The sequence below is a fragment of the Rhinatrema bivittatum genome, chromosome 8, assembly GCF_901001135.1.
Source record: "Rhinatrema bivittatum chromosome 8, aRhiBiv1.1, whole genome shotgun sequence".
NCBI lineage: Eukaryota > Metazoa > Chordata > Amphibia > Gymnophiona > Rhinatrematidae > Rhinatrema > Rhinatrema bivittatum.
The window spans coordinates 157,787,935-157,804,622 of record NC_042622.1 but is presented as its reverse complement, the minus strand read 5'-3'; the positions used below and the strand labels follow the sequence as shown (position 1 = coordinate 157,804,622).

Here is a 16,688-nt window from a genome sequence, read left to right as displayed (position 1 = left end):
TCTTATAAGGTCCTCCTGCAATTTATCACAATTAGCATGTGATTTAACTATCAGGGTTAAATATTGGGGTTATACTGTCCACCCTCCAGTCTTCAGGTACAATGGACAATTTTAATGATAGGTTACAGATTTTTACTAATAGATCTGAAATTTCATTTTTTAGTTCTTTCAGAACCCTGGGATGTATACCATCCGGTCCAGGTGATTTGCTACTCTTTAGTTTCTCATTCTGGTCTACTACATCTTCCAGGTTCACTGTGATTTGGCTCATTCATCCGAATTATCACCCTTTAAAACTGTTTCTGGAATAGGTATCTCCCCAACATCCTCATTAGTAAACATGGAAGCAAAGAATTCATTTAGTCTTTCCGTGATGACCTTATCGTCCCTAAGAGCCCCTTTAACTCCTTGATCATCTAACCGTCCAAACAACTCCCTCACATGTTTCCTGCTTTAGATATAGATTTTAAAAGTTTTTTTAATGAGTTTTTGCCTCTATGGCCTACTTCATTTCAAATTCTCTCTTAGCCTGTCTTATCAATATTTTACAATAACTCGACAATGCTTATTCTTTTTCCTATTTTCTTCAGATATATCCTTCTCCCAATTTTTGAAGGAAGATTTTTTGGCTAAAATAAACTCTTTCACCTTATCTTTTAACCAGGCCAGTAATTGTTTGGTCTTCCTTGCTTCTTTCTTAATGCATGGAATAAATCTGGAGTGAGCTTCTAAGATGGTATTTTTAAACAATGTCCATGCCGTTGTGCACTCTTAACCTTTGCAGTTGCACCTTTTTTTTCTGTTTTCCTCATTTTATCAAAGCTTCCCTTTTTGAAAGTTTAGTGTTAGAGCTATAGATTTACATATTGTCTCCCTTCCAGTCATTAGTTCATATTTCATCATATTATGACCACTATTGCCAAGTGGCCCCACTACTGTTACCTCTCTCACAAAATCTTGTGATCCATTAAGAATTAGATCTGAAATATCTCTCTCTCTTGTCGGTTCCTGAACCAATTGCTCCATGAAGCACTCATTTATTTCATCCAGGAAATTTACTTCTCCAGCTTGTCCTGATGTTACATTTACCCAGTCAATATTGAGATAATTGAAATCTCCCATTATTACTGCACTGCTAAATTGGTCAGCTTCCCTGATTTCTCTTTGCATTTCATCGTCTCTCTCATCATTTTGGCCAGGTGGATGGAAGTATACACCTATCGCTATACTCTTACCCAACACACACAGGATTTTTACATAAAGCTTCTACTATATGATCTTTATGCTGTTGGTCTCTATGCCATCCTGGACATAAAGCACCACACTCCCACCAAGTTAATCCTCCCTATCATTGTAATATAATTTGTACCCTGATATAGCACTGTCTCATTGGTTATCCTCCTTCCACTAAGTCTCTGAGATGCCAATTATGTATATCTCATCATTCACTGCTATACACTCTAACTCTCCAATCTTACTTCATAGACGTCTTGCACTGGCATACAGACATTTCAAAGTGTGTTTTTTGTTTGTATTAATAACCTGTTTTTCAAATGATAAGGATAATTTGGAATCCTTTAGCTCAGGTGATTACTTATAGGCACATCAACTACTTTTGCTTTTATTGGAACCTCTCTGTTAGGATGCCATAACTCTTCTGTTCATTAGTATCTTTTGAAGATATCTTCCTCTGAACCATGCACTGCTGAGCAACTGTCGGCTTTACCCCTTGTTTTAGTTTACCCAGTGGTGATGCTCTGGCACATAACATATTTGGGGTGATATCCTTGGCAGCATGAGCAGTAGAGGTTCCTATTTCAGTGGTGGCCAATCTATGGCTCAAGAGGCTCATGTTGCTCTTTCATGTGAAAAATGTGGCTCTTGCACTCCTGACCACAGCATTGCAGCAGATGGGAGGGGAGGGACTGGGGCAGGGAGCACACACAATAGAAAGGGAGCATTTTACTTTCTGCCTGGGTCCCTTCCCTCCTGACTTCACAGTGCTATTGGTTGCTGCAGAGATGGGAGGGACTGGAGCAGGTATAAGACTTTTCTCTGCTCATTCCTACTCTATTCCTCCCCAACTGACTGCCACAAACAGCAGTGGAGGGGAGGAGGGTAAAGCTGACAAGACAGCAACAATGAGCCAGTCAGCTCCCTATTCCAGTCCTCCCTATCCTATCCAAACCCCCATTCAACTTGCTGCCTGGAGTAGAGGCCTCTTCTCTGGTCTGCTGTCTGGGATTCAGCTAACAGCAGAGGTAAGGAGGGAGTCACCCAGAGCTCCAATAAGGCCAGAATGATTTGTGGCAAGAGAAAGGGGGTGAGGGGAGAAGGGGTGAATGTAGTTGATGAATACTTGAAGCAGTGCATAAAGTGAATGTTGGGGGGAGGTGAGAGGTATGAATGCTTGAAGGAGAAGTGGTGCAAGAGGGAGAAAATGCTTCTGGGGGCAGTGATATGTTGCAAGGATTGGGAGGGAGGACCAGTATGAGGAGGAGCTTATGCTGTGAGGGAGATGAGGATGGAGTGAACATTGTTTCCCTACCCATCTTCCTGAAGCTAGCAATGCAAGTTGGATTGTCTGCCACCTAATTCTTCCTCAAGGTATTTTTGCAACAGGCGTGAGGAAACCTGGGCTTGAGTGGGGGAAATAGAGAAAGGGAGGGGGGCTGGGGTAGGATGCTGTAAGAGAGCCACGTGTGGTGAAATGTTTGTTACAGACAGGAGGGAACAGGTTGGCAAGACTGAGAGAGATATTGGTAGTGACAAGGTGAAAGAATGAGACTGGTGGGAGGATTGAGAGATTTGGAGGGACAGGATGGGACTGAAAGAGAGAGAGAGACTGGTGAGGAGGATTGAGATAGAGATTGTTAGATACAGGTTGGAAGAATTGAAAAACAGGAAAGGGAAGGATGGGCAATTGACAGAAAGACTGGTGGAGACAGAATGGTTGGATTGAAAGACATTTGTGGGGGAATAGGGAGAGAGATTGGGGGACTGGATGGGATTGAGAGAGAGTGAGATTGGAGGGAACAGGTTTAGGGGACTGAGAAAGAAAGATGGTGAGAAGACTGACAGAGACTGCTGTGAACAAGATGAGATTTAGAGAGAGAGAAAGAGAGACTGTGAGGAAAGGTAGACAAACTGCAAGAGAGAGATGCTGTTGGAAGAGGAGGAGTGCCCCTTTCCCCCAAACCCCTCATCAAAACATGAGGCTCATTGGTACTATAATTTCTGATTCCTTGTCTCTTGGTGTGCGAAAGGTTGGTCCACCCTATCCTGTTCTTAGTGATTGGCATCTAACTTTATTGAGGTGATATCCTTGTCAGTATAAGCAGTGGATGTTTCTATTCCCAGCAAGGTGCACTCACCTGAAGCGGTCTAAGAGATAAAGCATGACTGCCACCACATGAACTGAGAGGCCCACCAGAAGCCAGAGTGTGCTCTGAAAGGGCTGCATGAACGAATCCAAAGTACTACGGGGGATTTCCTACAGCAAGTGAGAGAGAACAGAGACAGAAAATCTGATCAGATAGCTAGGGATGGGAGAAGCACCTTCAAGTAAATCAATTCAGATTAAAGCAGTTCAGATTTTTCCATATCACCTCCAAACATCTAACTTTTCATGGAGCTTTAAATGTTAATATTAATTTATTAAAAAGTATTAAAATCTATAGCTAAATAGTTCCCAGAGTCTGAGTGTGCTTTATGGGATGAATACATAATGATTGTGTGTGTGTGTGTGTGTGTGTGTGTGTGTGTGTGTGTGTGTGTATGTGTGGGTGGGTGGGTGAACTGCGCGCCCATTTAGGATTTCATTTTTCATTCACCCATAACGCACTGATGATCTTATAGCTCTTGAGGGTTGGCTGATCTTTTACCTGTCTAAAAGCTGGTGTCTGGTTATAAAATTTGAATTGACTATAACTGAAATACTAGTTCAGGGGGTGGCCAACCTGTGGCTCAGGAGCTGCATGTGGTTCTTTCATGTGCAAAATGTGGCTTCTGCACTCCTGGCCACAAGGCAGCTGAGCAGCACTGCAGAAGACAGGAGGGGAGGGACTGGGGCAGGAAGTATACACAATAGAACAGAGCAGGAAAGAGCCATTGTGCTCCCTGCTCTAGCCCCTTCCCTCCTGACCTCACAGTGCTGTTGGTTGCTGCAGAGACAGAAGAGAGAGAGGCTGGAGTAGGAATCAGAGGCTTTTCTCTGCTCATCCCTGCTCTACTATTCCCCACATGGCTGCTATCAGCAGGAGGGAGGGAAGGGGTGTCTGGAACTGACAAAACATCAAAGAAGAGCCAGTCAGCTCTAGCCTCCCCCTATCCTTTCCACCCCCCCCCCCCAATCCACTTGCTGCCTGGAGTAGAAGGTTCTCCTCTTGTCTGCTGTCTGGGTTTCAGCAAACAGTAGAGGAAGGGAACGAGTCTTCCAGCCCTCCAATCAGGCCAGAATGATTTGTGGCAAAGGAAAGGTGTGAGCGGAGAAGGAGTGAATGTAGTTGAAGAATACTTGGGGGGGGGGGGGGTGCAGTGCACGACCTGAATGTTGGGGGAGATGAGGAGTGTGAATCCTTGAAGGAGAAGTCATGCAAAAGGGACTGGATGCTTCAGGGGACAGTGATATGAAAAGGGATGTCAGTTGCAAGGGTTGGGAGGGGGAGAGCATGAGGAGGAGATAATGCTGTGAGGGAGAAGAGGAAGGGGTGAATATTGTTTCGCTCCACCTCTTCCTGAAACCAGCAATACAAATCGGTCAGTCTGGCACCTAATTCCTCCCTATTTTTCCACAAGTGTAAGGGGACACTGGCTTGGGTGGGGGAAGTAGAGGGAGGGAGGGAGAGCCGGGAAAGGATGCTGTATGAGAGCCATGTGTGGGGAGATACTTGTAAGAGACAAGTGTAGGACAGGTTGGGAGGATTGCGAAAGATACTGGTGGTGACAAGGTGAGAGGAATGAGAGAGAGAGAGTGGTGGGAGGATTGAGAGAAAGACTGGTAGGGACAGGTGGGGGAATTGAGAGACAAAGAGACTGATGGGAGGATTGAAAGAAAGCTTGGTAGGCACAGGGTAGAGGAACTGAGAGACAGGAGAGGAAAGGGTGGGAAACTGGTGGGAGGATTGAAAGAGATTTGTGGGGGAATTGAGAGAGATAGAGAGACTGGGGGGAAGATGATGGCATTGAAAAAGAGAGACTGGGGGAAAATTGATGGAGACTACTGGGAACAGGATGGGATTTAGAGAGAGAGAGAGAGAGAGAGAGAGAGAGAGTGAGAGACTGGTGGGGCAGGGTGGACAGACTGTGAGAGAGAGATACTGTTAAAAGCGGGGATTCCCCCTCTCCCCACACCTCTTGTCAAAGCATGAAGCTATTTGGTATTGTACATTATGATTCCTTGGCTCTTGGTGTGTGAAAGGTTGGCCACCCCTGTACTTTTTAATATCTTAAATTAGTGGTTTAACACTTGCTACAGTTATTGGCCAATTTAACTTTTCTATCTGTCATTTAAAATGTATTGAACCATATTTTACTGCCTAGCTGCACTTCTGAACAGGGTCATTTAAAATATTTAAATCACTTTTGGCAAACAAATATTGATATCCAAGAAAGCACGTAAGGGAAATAGTTTGGAAACTTTTGTCTGAGTAGATAATGCCACTTTACCTTCTTAACCAGGATGGTGAGTCCTTGGTATTTAAAGGGCTTGGAGAACTCAATGTACTGCGCTCGCTCATTGTTGATGGTAAGAGGAGCCACAATCATGTCTGCCTGACCGCTCAGTAACTCTCCCATCATCCCATTCCACTCCTTCTTATTGCTGTTATTTACCTGCCAAGAGACAGCCAAGCAACAATCAGCACAGCATAAAGTTACTGAGTATTGTACTAACACAAACTAAAAGTAATTCCTTACATATGACTGTTGTTCTCTGATAGTAGCTCAACAGTGAGTTACACTTATGGGTCCCCTATGGAATTCTATCAAATGACACAGGAAAACGGGATAACAGCAACCCCAAAGGTTAGTGCTATCCTCCTTATTGTTTAATTTGCATCTGGCACCGCTGCCCAGTTAGTAGCTGGATTTGGACTGGAATGCCATATGTTTGCTGACAGTGTTTAGATTTTGGCACATACTGTACATAAAGATCAGGTTAATAGTATTAGGAATGTAAGCAGGGATATGAGAGCTATCTCAGAATGGTTAAGTACTAGGCATCTGAAACTTAAACCTGAAAGAAACAACTGGAGATTTTAGGGGTTAAGGTTCCGTTGAACACTGTGACCTATTTAGGAGGGAAATTAGATCAGAAGTGTAATCCCTTTTTGGAGGAGGAGCAGTATCTCAAGTGGCCATAAAATAATTTATTTCTTGGGGCTAACTCCTCAGCCTTTCCCCCTCTTCTTGTCCCAAGGGGTGGGCCCTTTCTATTGGGGGGAAGGATAACCTTCTAGGACTAGGGTATAGGTGAACTCCTCTGTGTGTGTGTTATTGTTACCATAGCTTTTTGGGACAGGTACATTTACAAAACAGGCTGGACTCACTGGATGAATATCCAAATTCAAGTTTACTGTAACTGATCTCATAATAATTAATAAGTGCAAAACATAAAATATCCATGTACATCCAGGGTCCTCAGATTTACAGGAATCAGGTTGTATAGGAGTAGACCTAATTTCCCTCCTTAACCTGTATGGGACCAGGATTCTAGCCTAATCCATCTTAAATCCTACATGGAGAGAGAGAGGTCTGTGGGTAAGACCCTGCTGGGGCAAGATAAGAGTATGAGCCCAGCTGAGATCAGGAGGCCCCAGCGTCTCCAGGAGAGAAGCTCCTGTGTATACAGCTCTACATGAAGGTATTGTACATTGCTAGAAGAAGGTAGGCAGTCTACTAGTTCGTTTGCTGATTGAATGGAAGAATAAAGTTTAAGTTGCATGAAGAAAGGCTGGAGCCAGTGAAGATTGCTCGGCTATCCCACACAGGTCTTAAAGAATCTCTGCCTCTCTGTTCCTCCAGGCAGGGGCTTGAAATGTGCTTATCCTCCATGGGATGGAATGATTACTGTCTCAAGTTGGCTGGAGTACCCACGGATTTTCCAGAAACTCACAAAATCATACAATGACAATTGATGTTAACATACTTAGTCTAACCACTTGGGGTGTGCTAAATCTTGGGAGCCTATGACCAGAGTACACTTTATACTCAAAGATTAACATTACAGACAAATAATGGGCAACATTATACAAGAAAACCACCACAACTCCTATTGGTTCTCCTGGAGGAAGAACCTTTACCCTTTTAGGATGACTGAGACCATTCTATACATCTAAACCTATGAATATAGCAGTGGGAACTACCAAAAAATAATTCAAAAACATACTTGTACTAAAAAATACCTCCACTTAGGACCCAGCGGGAAGACCTTAGAAAATAGGCACCCTAGGCCTCTTCTACCCAAAGAAGTAGGCAACAATGGACTCACTAGCTCCTTTCACTAACTGGCTACAGAAGCACTAAGGATTAAGGAGGGCTCAGTCCCACCCAAAGTAGCAATCCATACCAGCAGCAGGGAGCAATTACAATTCCAAACATCCAACTGTGCATTTTCGGAAGGAAAATGTTGAACATCATCAACACTTGTTTTTCTCATTTGGTCATCAAAGGGGCATCCCAGCTCGGCAGTGGGAAAACTAGCATGAACCTTCACCTGTAAACACTGTCCCAGCACATGGAAGTGACATAGCCAACCAGGAGGTTCTCTGGCCCCAATTGTCATATACTCTTATGTCCAGCTTACAAACACTTTAATACAAAACCCAAATCAGTTTACATCACATTTCTCATTGAGACATGCAGTAAGGCAAATCTCACAACCACCTCTTATATTCCTCTCACAAGGCCTGCAAAAGGAAAAGTTAGACTCTTGCTAATGGACAAAGGGCAGGAGCACAGGATGACTTCAGGAATCTGAAAAGAAGCACAAGTTAGCAGAATTTGGTAAGGACGTCTTATTGAAAGGGGTCCCACCTAAATAAATATTTATGCAATTGATTAGAAAAAGAATCAAAGAACACCATTTTTTATTCCAGCTTTGAAGCATTTTATATTTTTTTCTAAAATGGTTTTTCTTAATAGCTTGTTTTTTTTCCAAATAGAACAAGAAAATATTTGTAACATTTTCCTTTAACACAAAAATCAATATACCACTCTCCTATTATGACACATCACAGTTCACATTATAAGTCAAAAGGGTGAACCATAGTGCTGGAAAATCTTCTTTGCTTCCAGGCCTCTTGTATGGCCAGGTCATCTAGATGCAAGAAGATTCCTCTTTGTAGAGTCCACCTCCCTTTGAGGAATAGCTAACAGTTCTTTTCAAATCCTGGAAATCACTGGCCTTCCAGGCCCAACTGGAAACCTTCATCTGCAAAACAAGAAAAACAACAACCACAAAAACAAGACAAAACAGTACTCAGCACTGTGGCTGCTAGAGCCCAGGAACTGTTCAGAAACTTGGCTCAGTCACTCTTGTGGCTGTTCCTCCTCATCGACAGAGCATGATGCAGGGGCTGGAGTTTCATTGCCATTTCAAACAATTCACTGTAAGTCTTAGTCTCATCAGTAGGTTCACCAATGGGATCACCACAGAGAACCACTCGTGGGCCTCCTTGGAGCTTGGGGCAATGGCCCATTCTTGCCTGTCAGTACTCCAACTGGATTTTGCCTTCCCAGACCTCCCTAAGGATCAGAAACTACTGGACTATTTATCCGATGAATAGCCCCCTTCTCATGATCTTCTTTTCCTTCTCTGTGGATAGTCACTTCCAGAGGCCTATGCAGCTGGGTCCACGTCCTTTTCCTAGCCTTCTTGCTCTGCTGCTTGCATCACCGGGCCCCACAAGCTCTACCTGTGCCTCCTCTGTTCAGCCCTGGAAAATGGCTCACCTGGCCCTGCAACTGGGATTTGGATCGGCTCCTCAATAACTGCCTCCATGATCATGTCGCGGCCCTCCCCAAACTTGAACACTGGGTCCTTTTGAGGGCCTGACTTATCTTCTCCGGTGGGCAGAGGACTTAGCTGAAGTTTTAGTAAAGGGCCTTGCTTTGAGTCTTTTATTCTGACTTGGTTAGTGCTAATATTGCTGCTCTCCTTTGATTTCACAAGGGCTATCTGGCAGATGCGGGCACTCAACACTAGAGATGTGAATCGGAACTGAAATCGGATCCGATTCTGGTTCCGATTCACATCTATAGAGATGTGAATCGGAACTGAAATCGGATCCGATTCTGGTTCCGATTCACATCTCTACTCAACACCACTATTTCCAGAGCACTGATTAGTTGAAGCCCCACTACAGTGACATCAGATGGTGCAGGACTTGGCCAACCCTGGTAAAGAAGATAGCTCTACAGCTGTTATAGTACAGAGTCACCAGTTGTGGTCTCTTTACTCTCTTGCTAGCATGGCATTCAACACATTCCTCCCCTACAAATGAAGCCCACCCAACTAAAGATAACTGCAGCTGGCCCTGGTATTGGAAGAAAAGAGGATGCTCCAGCTCTGACTCTCTTATTTTGGGAGTGCTGGAACTCACAATGGCCAAGCTGACCCAGGAAGCTGTGGTAACTGGTGTCTCTCCTTCTGTTTGCAACAGCGGATTGTCAACTTTGCCTCCAGGCGGGAAGAAGCTTTTTGATTCTGCCATCAGGTCTCTTGGTTGGTTTTGCACCACTAATGTAGATTCGTCGACTCGCCTCTCGCCATCTGTGCAAGTTAGGCCTGCTGCTACTGCTTCAACACTGCTGCCATTACTCATGCTAAGCCCTGTGTTGCAAGCGTGCCACCATTTTTATGCTCTGCTATTGGGTGTACATTATAACCATCACTGATGACCTCACATGCTTACTATGTATGCCCCGTCCTTTCTGGTGAGCTTTCTCTCCCACAGTATTCCCAATGCAGGAAGAACAGCCATTTAGGAATTTTCACAGCTTATCTTTGTAATACTCTAAATCACAATATAGTTGCAAAATATCACTTTTCTCTTCAGTAACATACAGTGCCACATTTTCAATAGGCTTGAGCCCCACGTTGCTAAGCGCCATTTTATATAACCCCTTTTTGGATGATAAGATGTATCTCAAGGGGCTATAAAAAATTTAGTTCTTGGGGATAACACCTCAATCTCTTTCCCTGTCTTCTTGTCCCAAGATGTGGATCCTATCTGTTGGGGGGAAGGATAACCTTCTAGGCCCAGGGCATAGATGAACTCCTGTGTGTGTGTGTGTCAGTGAGACAATGTGACAAGACAATAACTAAAGCCAAAAGAATGCTGGGCTGCATAGACAAACCTTTTCCTTTGGGAAAAAAATCAGCAGAACTAGGGGTCACGATTTAAAACTCCAGGGAGGACGACTCAGAACCAATGTCAAGAAGTATTTCTTCACAGAGAGGGTGGGTGGATGCCTGGAACGCCCTTCTGGAGGAAGTGGTGAAGACTAAAACTGTAAAGGATTTCAAAGGGGCATGGAATAAACACTATGGATCCATAGTCATGCCTAGAAGAATTTCATCTTTCTATACTTACTGCTCCCTTAGGGGCGGATTTTAAAAGGGTTACGTGCGTAACACTTTAAAACCCCTCCTGCGCACGCCGAGCCTATTTTGCTTAGGCTCGGTGACGCGCGCAAGCCCCAGGATGCGCGTATGTCCCGGGGCTTTGAAAAAGGAGCAGGAAGGGGGCATGGGCGGGGCGCCGGTCCGGGGGCGGGACCGAGACCTCTGGCACGAAGGCAAGTTAAGCCTGTCTCAGGCTGTCATAAAGAAGAGAAGAAAGGTGGGGGGGGGGGGATTAGGTAGGGCTGGTGGGCAGGTTAGATCGGGGAAGGGAGGGGAAGGTGGGGGGGAGCGAAAGGAAAGTTCCCTCCGAGACCACTCAGATTTCAGATTTCGGAGCGGCCTCGGAGGGAATGGGGAAAGCCATCGTGGCTCACCTAGGGCTCGGCACGCGCAAAGTGCACAAGAGTGCACCCCCTTGTGTGCGCCAACCCTGGATTTTATAACATGCGCCCGGTTATAAAATCGGGCGTAGATTTGTACGTGCTGGGTTGCGCGCATAATTCTGAATATCCGGCCCTTAGGGTTTTGCAGCCCAAATGCATGATTTTGCATAATTATTTAAATTTGTATTAATTTATTAAATTTTCAACAATATTTCAATACTTGTCAAGTAAATCTCCATTGAAGTGAATAGACTGTACTCTTCCTTATTCATTTTGATCATCAGCTATTAAAAAAATTATATTGCAACATCAGCATATTTTAAGTTCTCTTAAACCTTTTAGTGAACCTCTGGTTTTTGCCAAAAAAGGGGAGGAAGACTGGGAGATTGTTTGATATCTTCAGCTCTGAATTTTGAGCAAGCATATAATGCTGAAAATAAAGGCCAGAATATATGTGGAACCTGCACAGTATGTGAACATGTTCTTGACATTTCAGTATTTCAACATCCATCTTTGAAATGCTTTGATTGCACATCTAAAATCGGGCGTAGATTTTGATTTATGTGATATTGTGTCCCTGTAATTTGATATATATTGGACACACAAAATACAAAATTCGCCAGGATATTGTGGGGCATAGAAGTTGCTTATATACATTGAAGTTACCAGCCTCTTTAGTAGCACACTGCAATCCCTCCACCTAAGTCCAAGCGGCCCGGGTCCCTACGGGCTCCCAGTGGTGAAGCTCTACCTAGCCTCTGTCTCCTTCAGTACTCCACCCCCTGGGGCCAGTTACCTCCTGTTTCCTTTCAGGAGCCATTCCACCCTTGCACCAGGCCAAGGGTCCACCCCCGAGCGCAACACTAACCATAAGAGATGCAGTTTGCTACTCAATTACAGATGGAATATTTTGACACTTGGCGGCCCAGGCTGTTGACATTGAGAGAAATAAAAAGTTGGGTGGACTTTCTTTAATCCATTCCAGAAATTGATTGTGTGAAGGACTGTTTCTCCCTTATGTGCATAAGTGTGAGAGAAGAATGTTGGAAAGACAGCTGAAGTGGAGGAGTACCCTAGTGGTTAGAGCACAGGCTGCAAACTAGGGTTCCAATCCCATTGCAGTTCCTTGTGACATTGGGCAAATCATTTCACCCTCCATTGCCTCCGGTACAAACTTACAGGTCAATTTTAAAAGCGTTGCTTGCACAAAAATGCCCACATACAAGTATATTTTTAAAAAACCGCCAAATACACGCATGTATACCTTGCGCACGTGAGGAATAAGAGGGAGGGGAATGGGCATTCCAGGGCGGGGCCAAGACATGCGCATAACTCAGAATTTTAAAAAATGAAACCAGCGGCACACGTATGCTAGATATCTGTGTAACTTTACTGCTGCTCTTGATGAGGAGCAAGTTGGTAGATTTTGAGTTGTAGGGCTTAGAAGACAGGGTGAAGCATCTGGGTCAATCAGACGACGTGCAGGATGAAGAACCAGAAGGGTCTGAAAGACCTCACTATTAACTGGATAAAATGGTGGACTAATTGGGGAAACTGGGAATGTGCCTCGCGCAAGCATGTTTTAAAATTCACTGGATATACACATAAAAGCTGACACGGTCCTATGGAAGACAAGTGTGCACTAGCTGTGCTCGAGTAACCTCTTAAAATTAGGAGCATACTTATGCACAGTTGGTGCATTTTAAAACATATGCACGCAAGTGCACGCATGATTAAATATTCCAGCGTATCCTCCCTTGCTTGTCAATATTCGCTCATGTCTGGGCGCACGTGCACTCGTTTTCATATCAACCTGTTAGGGGGTCATTTACTAAGCATTTTTCCCATAGACACATAATGGTATAAAACCTTTAGTAAATACACCCCTTAGATTTTGAACCGTCTGGGAATAGAGAAATACCTATAGTACCTGAAGTGCTTGAAAGGCAGATTGTAAAAATAAATAAAATAATGATTAAGGTGAAGACCAAAATAACCTTAAGCAAGAACTTAAGATGGGTGAAAAGCAGCATCCTGATCTATAAATATAGAATACAAGCTTCTGGGAATAATGCCACTGAGTTATTTCAAACTGTTAAACAGTTAGTTGACGATGCCCAGAGTAATAGAAAACAAGGCAATACCCTTCTTACTCCTAGTCACTGCAAAGATTTTGCCATAAAGGATGAGAATGTGTAGGATATTGCTAAGATGAACTGCTCCTCATCCTCACTTAACCCATGCCCTATTGAGAATTATTCCAGCGGACATTGAGCTCCAGATAGCTGAGATTGTCAATTTTTCACTGAAGGTAGTCCACCTACAATGTTAAAACAAGCTTCCATACATCCTCTATTAAAGAAAGTTTTGGTTGACCCTTTTCTTTTTGAGAGTGTCAGCCTATATCCTCCCTTTCCTTTCTTGCAAAGATTATTGAATCTGTGGTGCTCAATCAGCTAACTGATTTTTTGGATAATAACTCTATAACTAACCAATATCAATTTCAGTTCAGAAAACACTTCAGTACTGAGACCCTTCTGTTGTCAAGTTTTGATGCTATCAGATGGGATTTCGATAGATGAATGAAGTATGTAATGATTCTTCTTGATATTACAGGAGCTTTTGCTACCTTAAATCATTCAATCCTCCGACCTGTATCATATTGAGAGTACTGGAGTTGCTGGAATTGTACTGAAGTGGTTTTCTTCATTATCACAGACAGGGTTCAGTGAGTTGGCATTGCTTCTTCAATTTCTACTTGGCATACCATTAGCTCTGGGGTTCCCCAGGGTTCAGCACTCTCACCAAGACTTTTTAACATTTATTTATATGGGTCACGTGATAAGCTGAGCAGGGACCAGATGTGTTTTTTGTCTGCTCAGGCTGTTTCACAATCTATCTGTCATCTTAGATTCCCCAAAGTTGTGAGATTTTGTACTATGCTTTTCGAGACTGATCAATGAATGCCCCCGCATTGGAATTATAGAAGTATGTCATCTAAAGTAGTCAAAAAAGATAAAGAAAAACTGTGGTCTGTTGATGCTAAGATGGTGGATCCTGTGGCTCTATCCCTGACAGACCCAATACTGAGCGACACCTTAGTACAAGTGGTTACATTTGCAGTTGTTACAACTTTAGATACAAAATTTGAACTGTATACTAAATTGGCAGAATCCACAGCTACTATTGTACTATTAATAAAAGAATGGCAGAGGTGGAACAGCATGCATCTACCATAGAAGATGTGGCCTTTGCGGATATGGCTGTGCTGAAAGATCTTTTGCATCGATATGAGGAGAAACTCGATGATTTAGAAAATAGATTGCACCATAACAATCTTCAGCTAGTGGGTATATCCGAAAATATTGCAGAGTCCGGGCTCAGGGGATTTTTAGAAACTTGGATTCTGACCACATTACAATTGGGAAAGGGGCAATCTCAGCCTCTTTAAGATCAAGTGCACGTACCTAGTCAGGCCTAAGTGGGCTGATGCTGCAAGACTTAGATTAGTCATCAAGCAAGTGCTGAATTTCTCACATAAAATGGCAATTCTCCAAGTGCTTTGGAAAGGAACATCTCTGGCTATTGATGGTAATAAAATTCTTATATTTCAGGATTACTCTACTAAACTAGTTGTGAGGCAAAAGGCGTTTTCTCCCATTTGTTCTCAGCTGTTTGAATGTAAAATCCAGTTCACATTGCAATATCCGGCCAAGCTGCAAGTATCTACAATGGAGAATTGCATGTCCTTGAATCACCTGCAGATGCTTGTGCTTTTCTCAATAGATTAGAGGTTAAACAAAAAGTAATAGATGCCAAATGTCTTGTATAAATATTTATTGTGGTGGAGACGTGATAAATATTTATCATGTCTCCACCACAATAAATATCACGTCTCCACCACAATAAATATTTATACAAGACATTTGGCATCTCTCTCTTTTTGTTTACCCTCACAGCTTTCATAGATCGCCTATCTCTTTGTTTTTTGGGTCCGTCCCTCAATAGAAGCATCAGGCTATTTCTTGGCGGGTTGTATATTTTGGTTGCCTCATTGCATTATCGGGATATATATTTCTTTGGTGTGCAGATTGAAGTTTATTGTTTGTGGATTGGAAGCAATGCACTAGAACTTTTAGGACATCATTTTAGAATGAGCAAGCCTACTGTTTTGGGCATTTCCTTTGCAAACAGTTTATAGAGTTTGGAGATTGAAAGCAGAGAGTTAGCAGAAATGCAGGTAATGTGCACAAAAACATGGAGATAGAACAACATGCTGCTTTTTGTTCAGAGGAAGTAGCCCCCTTTTAAAAGAAAAAAGTTTTTAAGCAGCATGACACCGACAAACACTAGTACACAGCTGAGAACAGTTGTAATAACAGACTGGATTCAAAATATAGGTCTAACACTCTTACTCAACAACTGCTTCTCAGATAAGTCTCAACTTAGATCTGATACTTTCAAACTTTGGCCTTGGAATTGGCTTAGTCATAATATTTGCAATATATTGTCAGACTCGCAATATTCAAACAATCATATTTTGTTCCACTAAATCTCGAAGATAATGGTTTGACATCAAGATGTTTGGTTCTAGCATTTATTTTCTCACAGTTTGCAAGCTTTATTATCCTTGATTGTCCTCAAATAAGACAGTTGACTGAGCAACTGACTCTCCAATATCTTGTAGTAAGTGATGCAGCCAACAACTTCTTGACTAGCACAGGCCACTGAGATGTACTCAGCTTCTGTTAATGATAGTACAACTGACATTTGCTTTTTACTGGACCAGAAATTAGATTGTCTTCAAGTTTAAACAAATAGCCCAGTCAGAGTTGGCATATCCTTTGAGCTCAAGATTACCTTTTGTGGACATTTTTTAGTTAAGTCTTGAGTGTGCTTTAGGTACTGCATGACTCTCTTAATGGCATTACAATCTCCTTCGCGAGATTTACTGTTTACAAAGATGAGACATTGCCACTCCAATATCTTGTTGAGTAGTATTGCCACGTACAAAACTACTCCTACTGCTTGTCTATACTGATCATTACTCGGTAAGAGATCATCCTCTCTTTCCAAATTCAGATAAGATGCATCCATTGACGTTGCTGTACCCTTAGCTTCTGACATCCCAAAATGGTTGTGAATTGCACTGATTTTAGCAGACTGATTTAGAACAAAACTCCCATCTTCTTGTTGCTGAATATGGATTGCTAGATAGTATGTCACTTCTCCTAGATCCTTAATCCTGAAGTGCAGGTTAAGAACTTTGCTTACCTTTTGACTTTTTTGAGCTTTTTTCATGGGTAATAATCAAATCATCTGCATATAGCAATACATACATCCATTTTCCATCCTCAAACTTAAGAGTATAAGCATGGACTAGCCTTGCTTCAGATGAGTCCTTGTTCTAGCAAAACTTTGTTTATTTTGCAGTTCCATGCTCTAGCTGATTGCTTAAGACCATAGAGATGTTTTTCTACTTTGCAGATGATCTTATTTTTACCTTTTTAACGTAACCTTCAGGTTGTACCATATTGAAGAGGAGTTGTATATCACTATTGAGAAAAGCAGTTTTAATGTCATAATGTCTCACTTCCACTTCCATATTTCTCAAGGAAGCTATTGCAATGGCAGAACTAAAAGTACTTTGCTTAGCCACTGGTGCAAAAGTAACATCA

General features: G+C 42.8%; 1 protein-coding gene across 2 annotated transcripts in view; it reads right to left on the bottom strand.

Moving 5' to 3' along the window:
• The window catches only part of GRIN1 (glutamate ionotropic receptor NMDA type subunit 1), a 328,561-nt gene that overhangs the window by 131,237 nt on the left and 180,636 nt on the right, over nt 1–16,688 (bottom strand). For both annotated transcript variants that reach the window (XM_029612208.1, XM_029612209.1), the window contains 2 exons: nt 5,668–5,832; nt 3,375–3,493 (listed from right to left, as the gene is read on the bottom strand). In XM_029612208.1, coding sequence (XP_029468068.1) covers nt 3,375–3,493; nt 5,668–5,832 — 284 coding nt within the window. The remainder of the gene's footprint in view (nt 1–3,374; nt 3,494–5,667; nt 5,833–16,688) is intronic.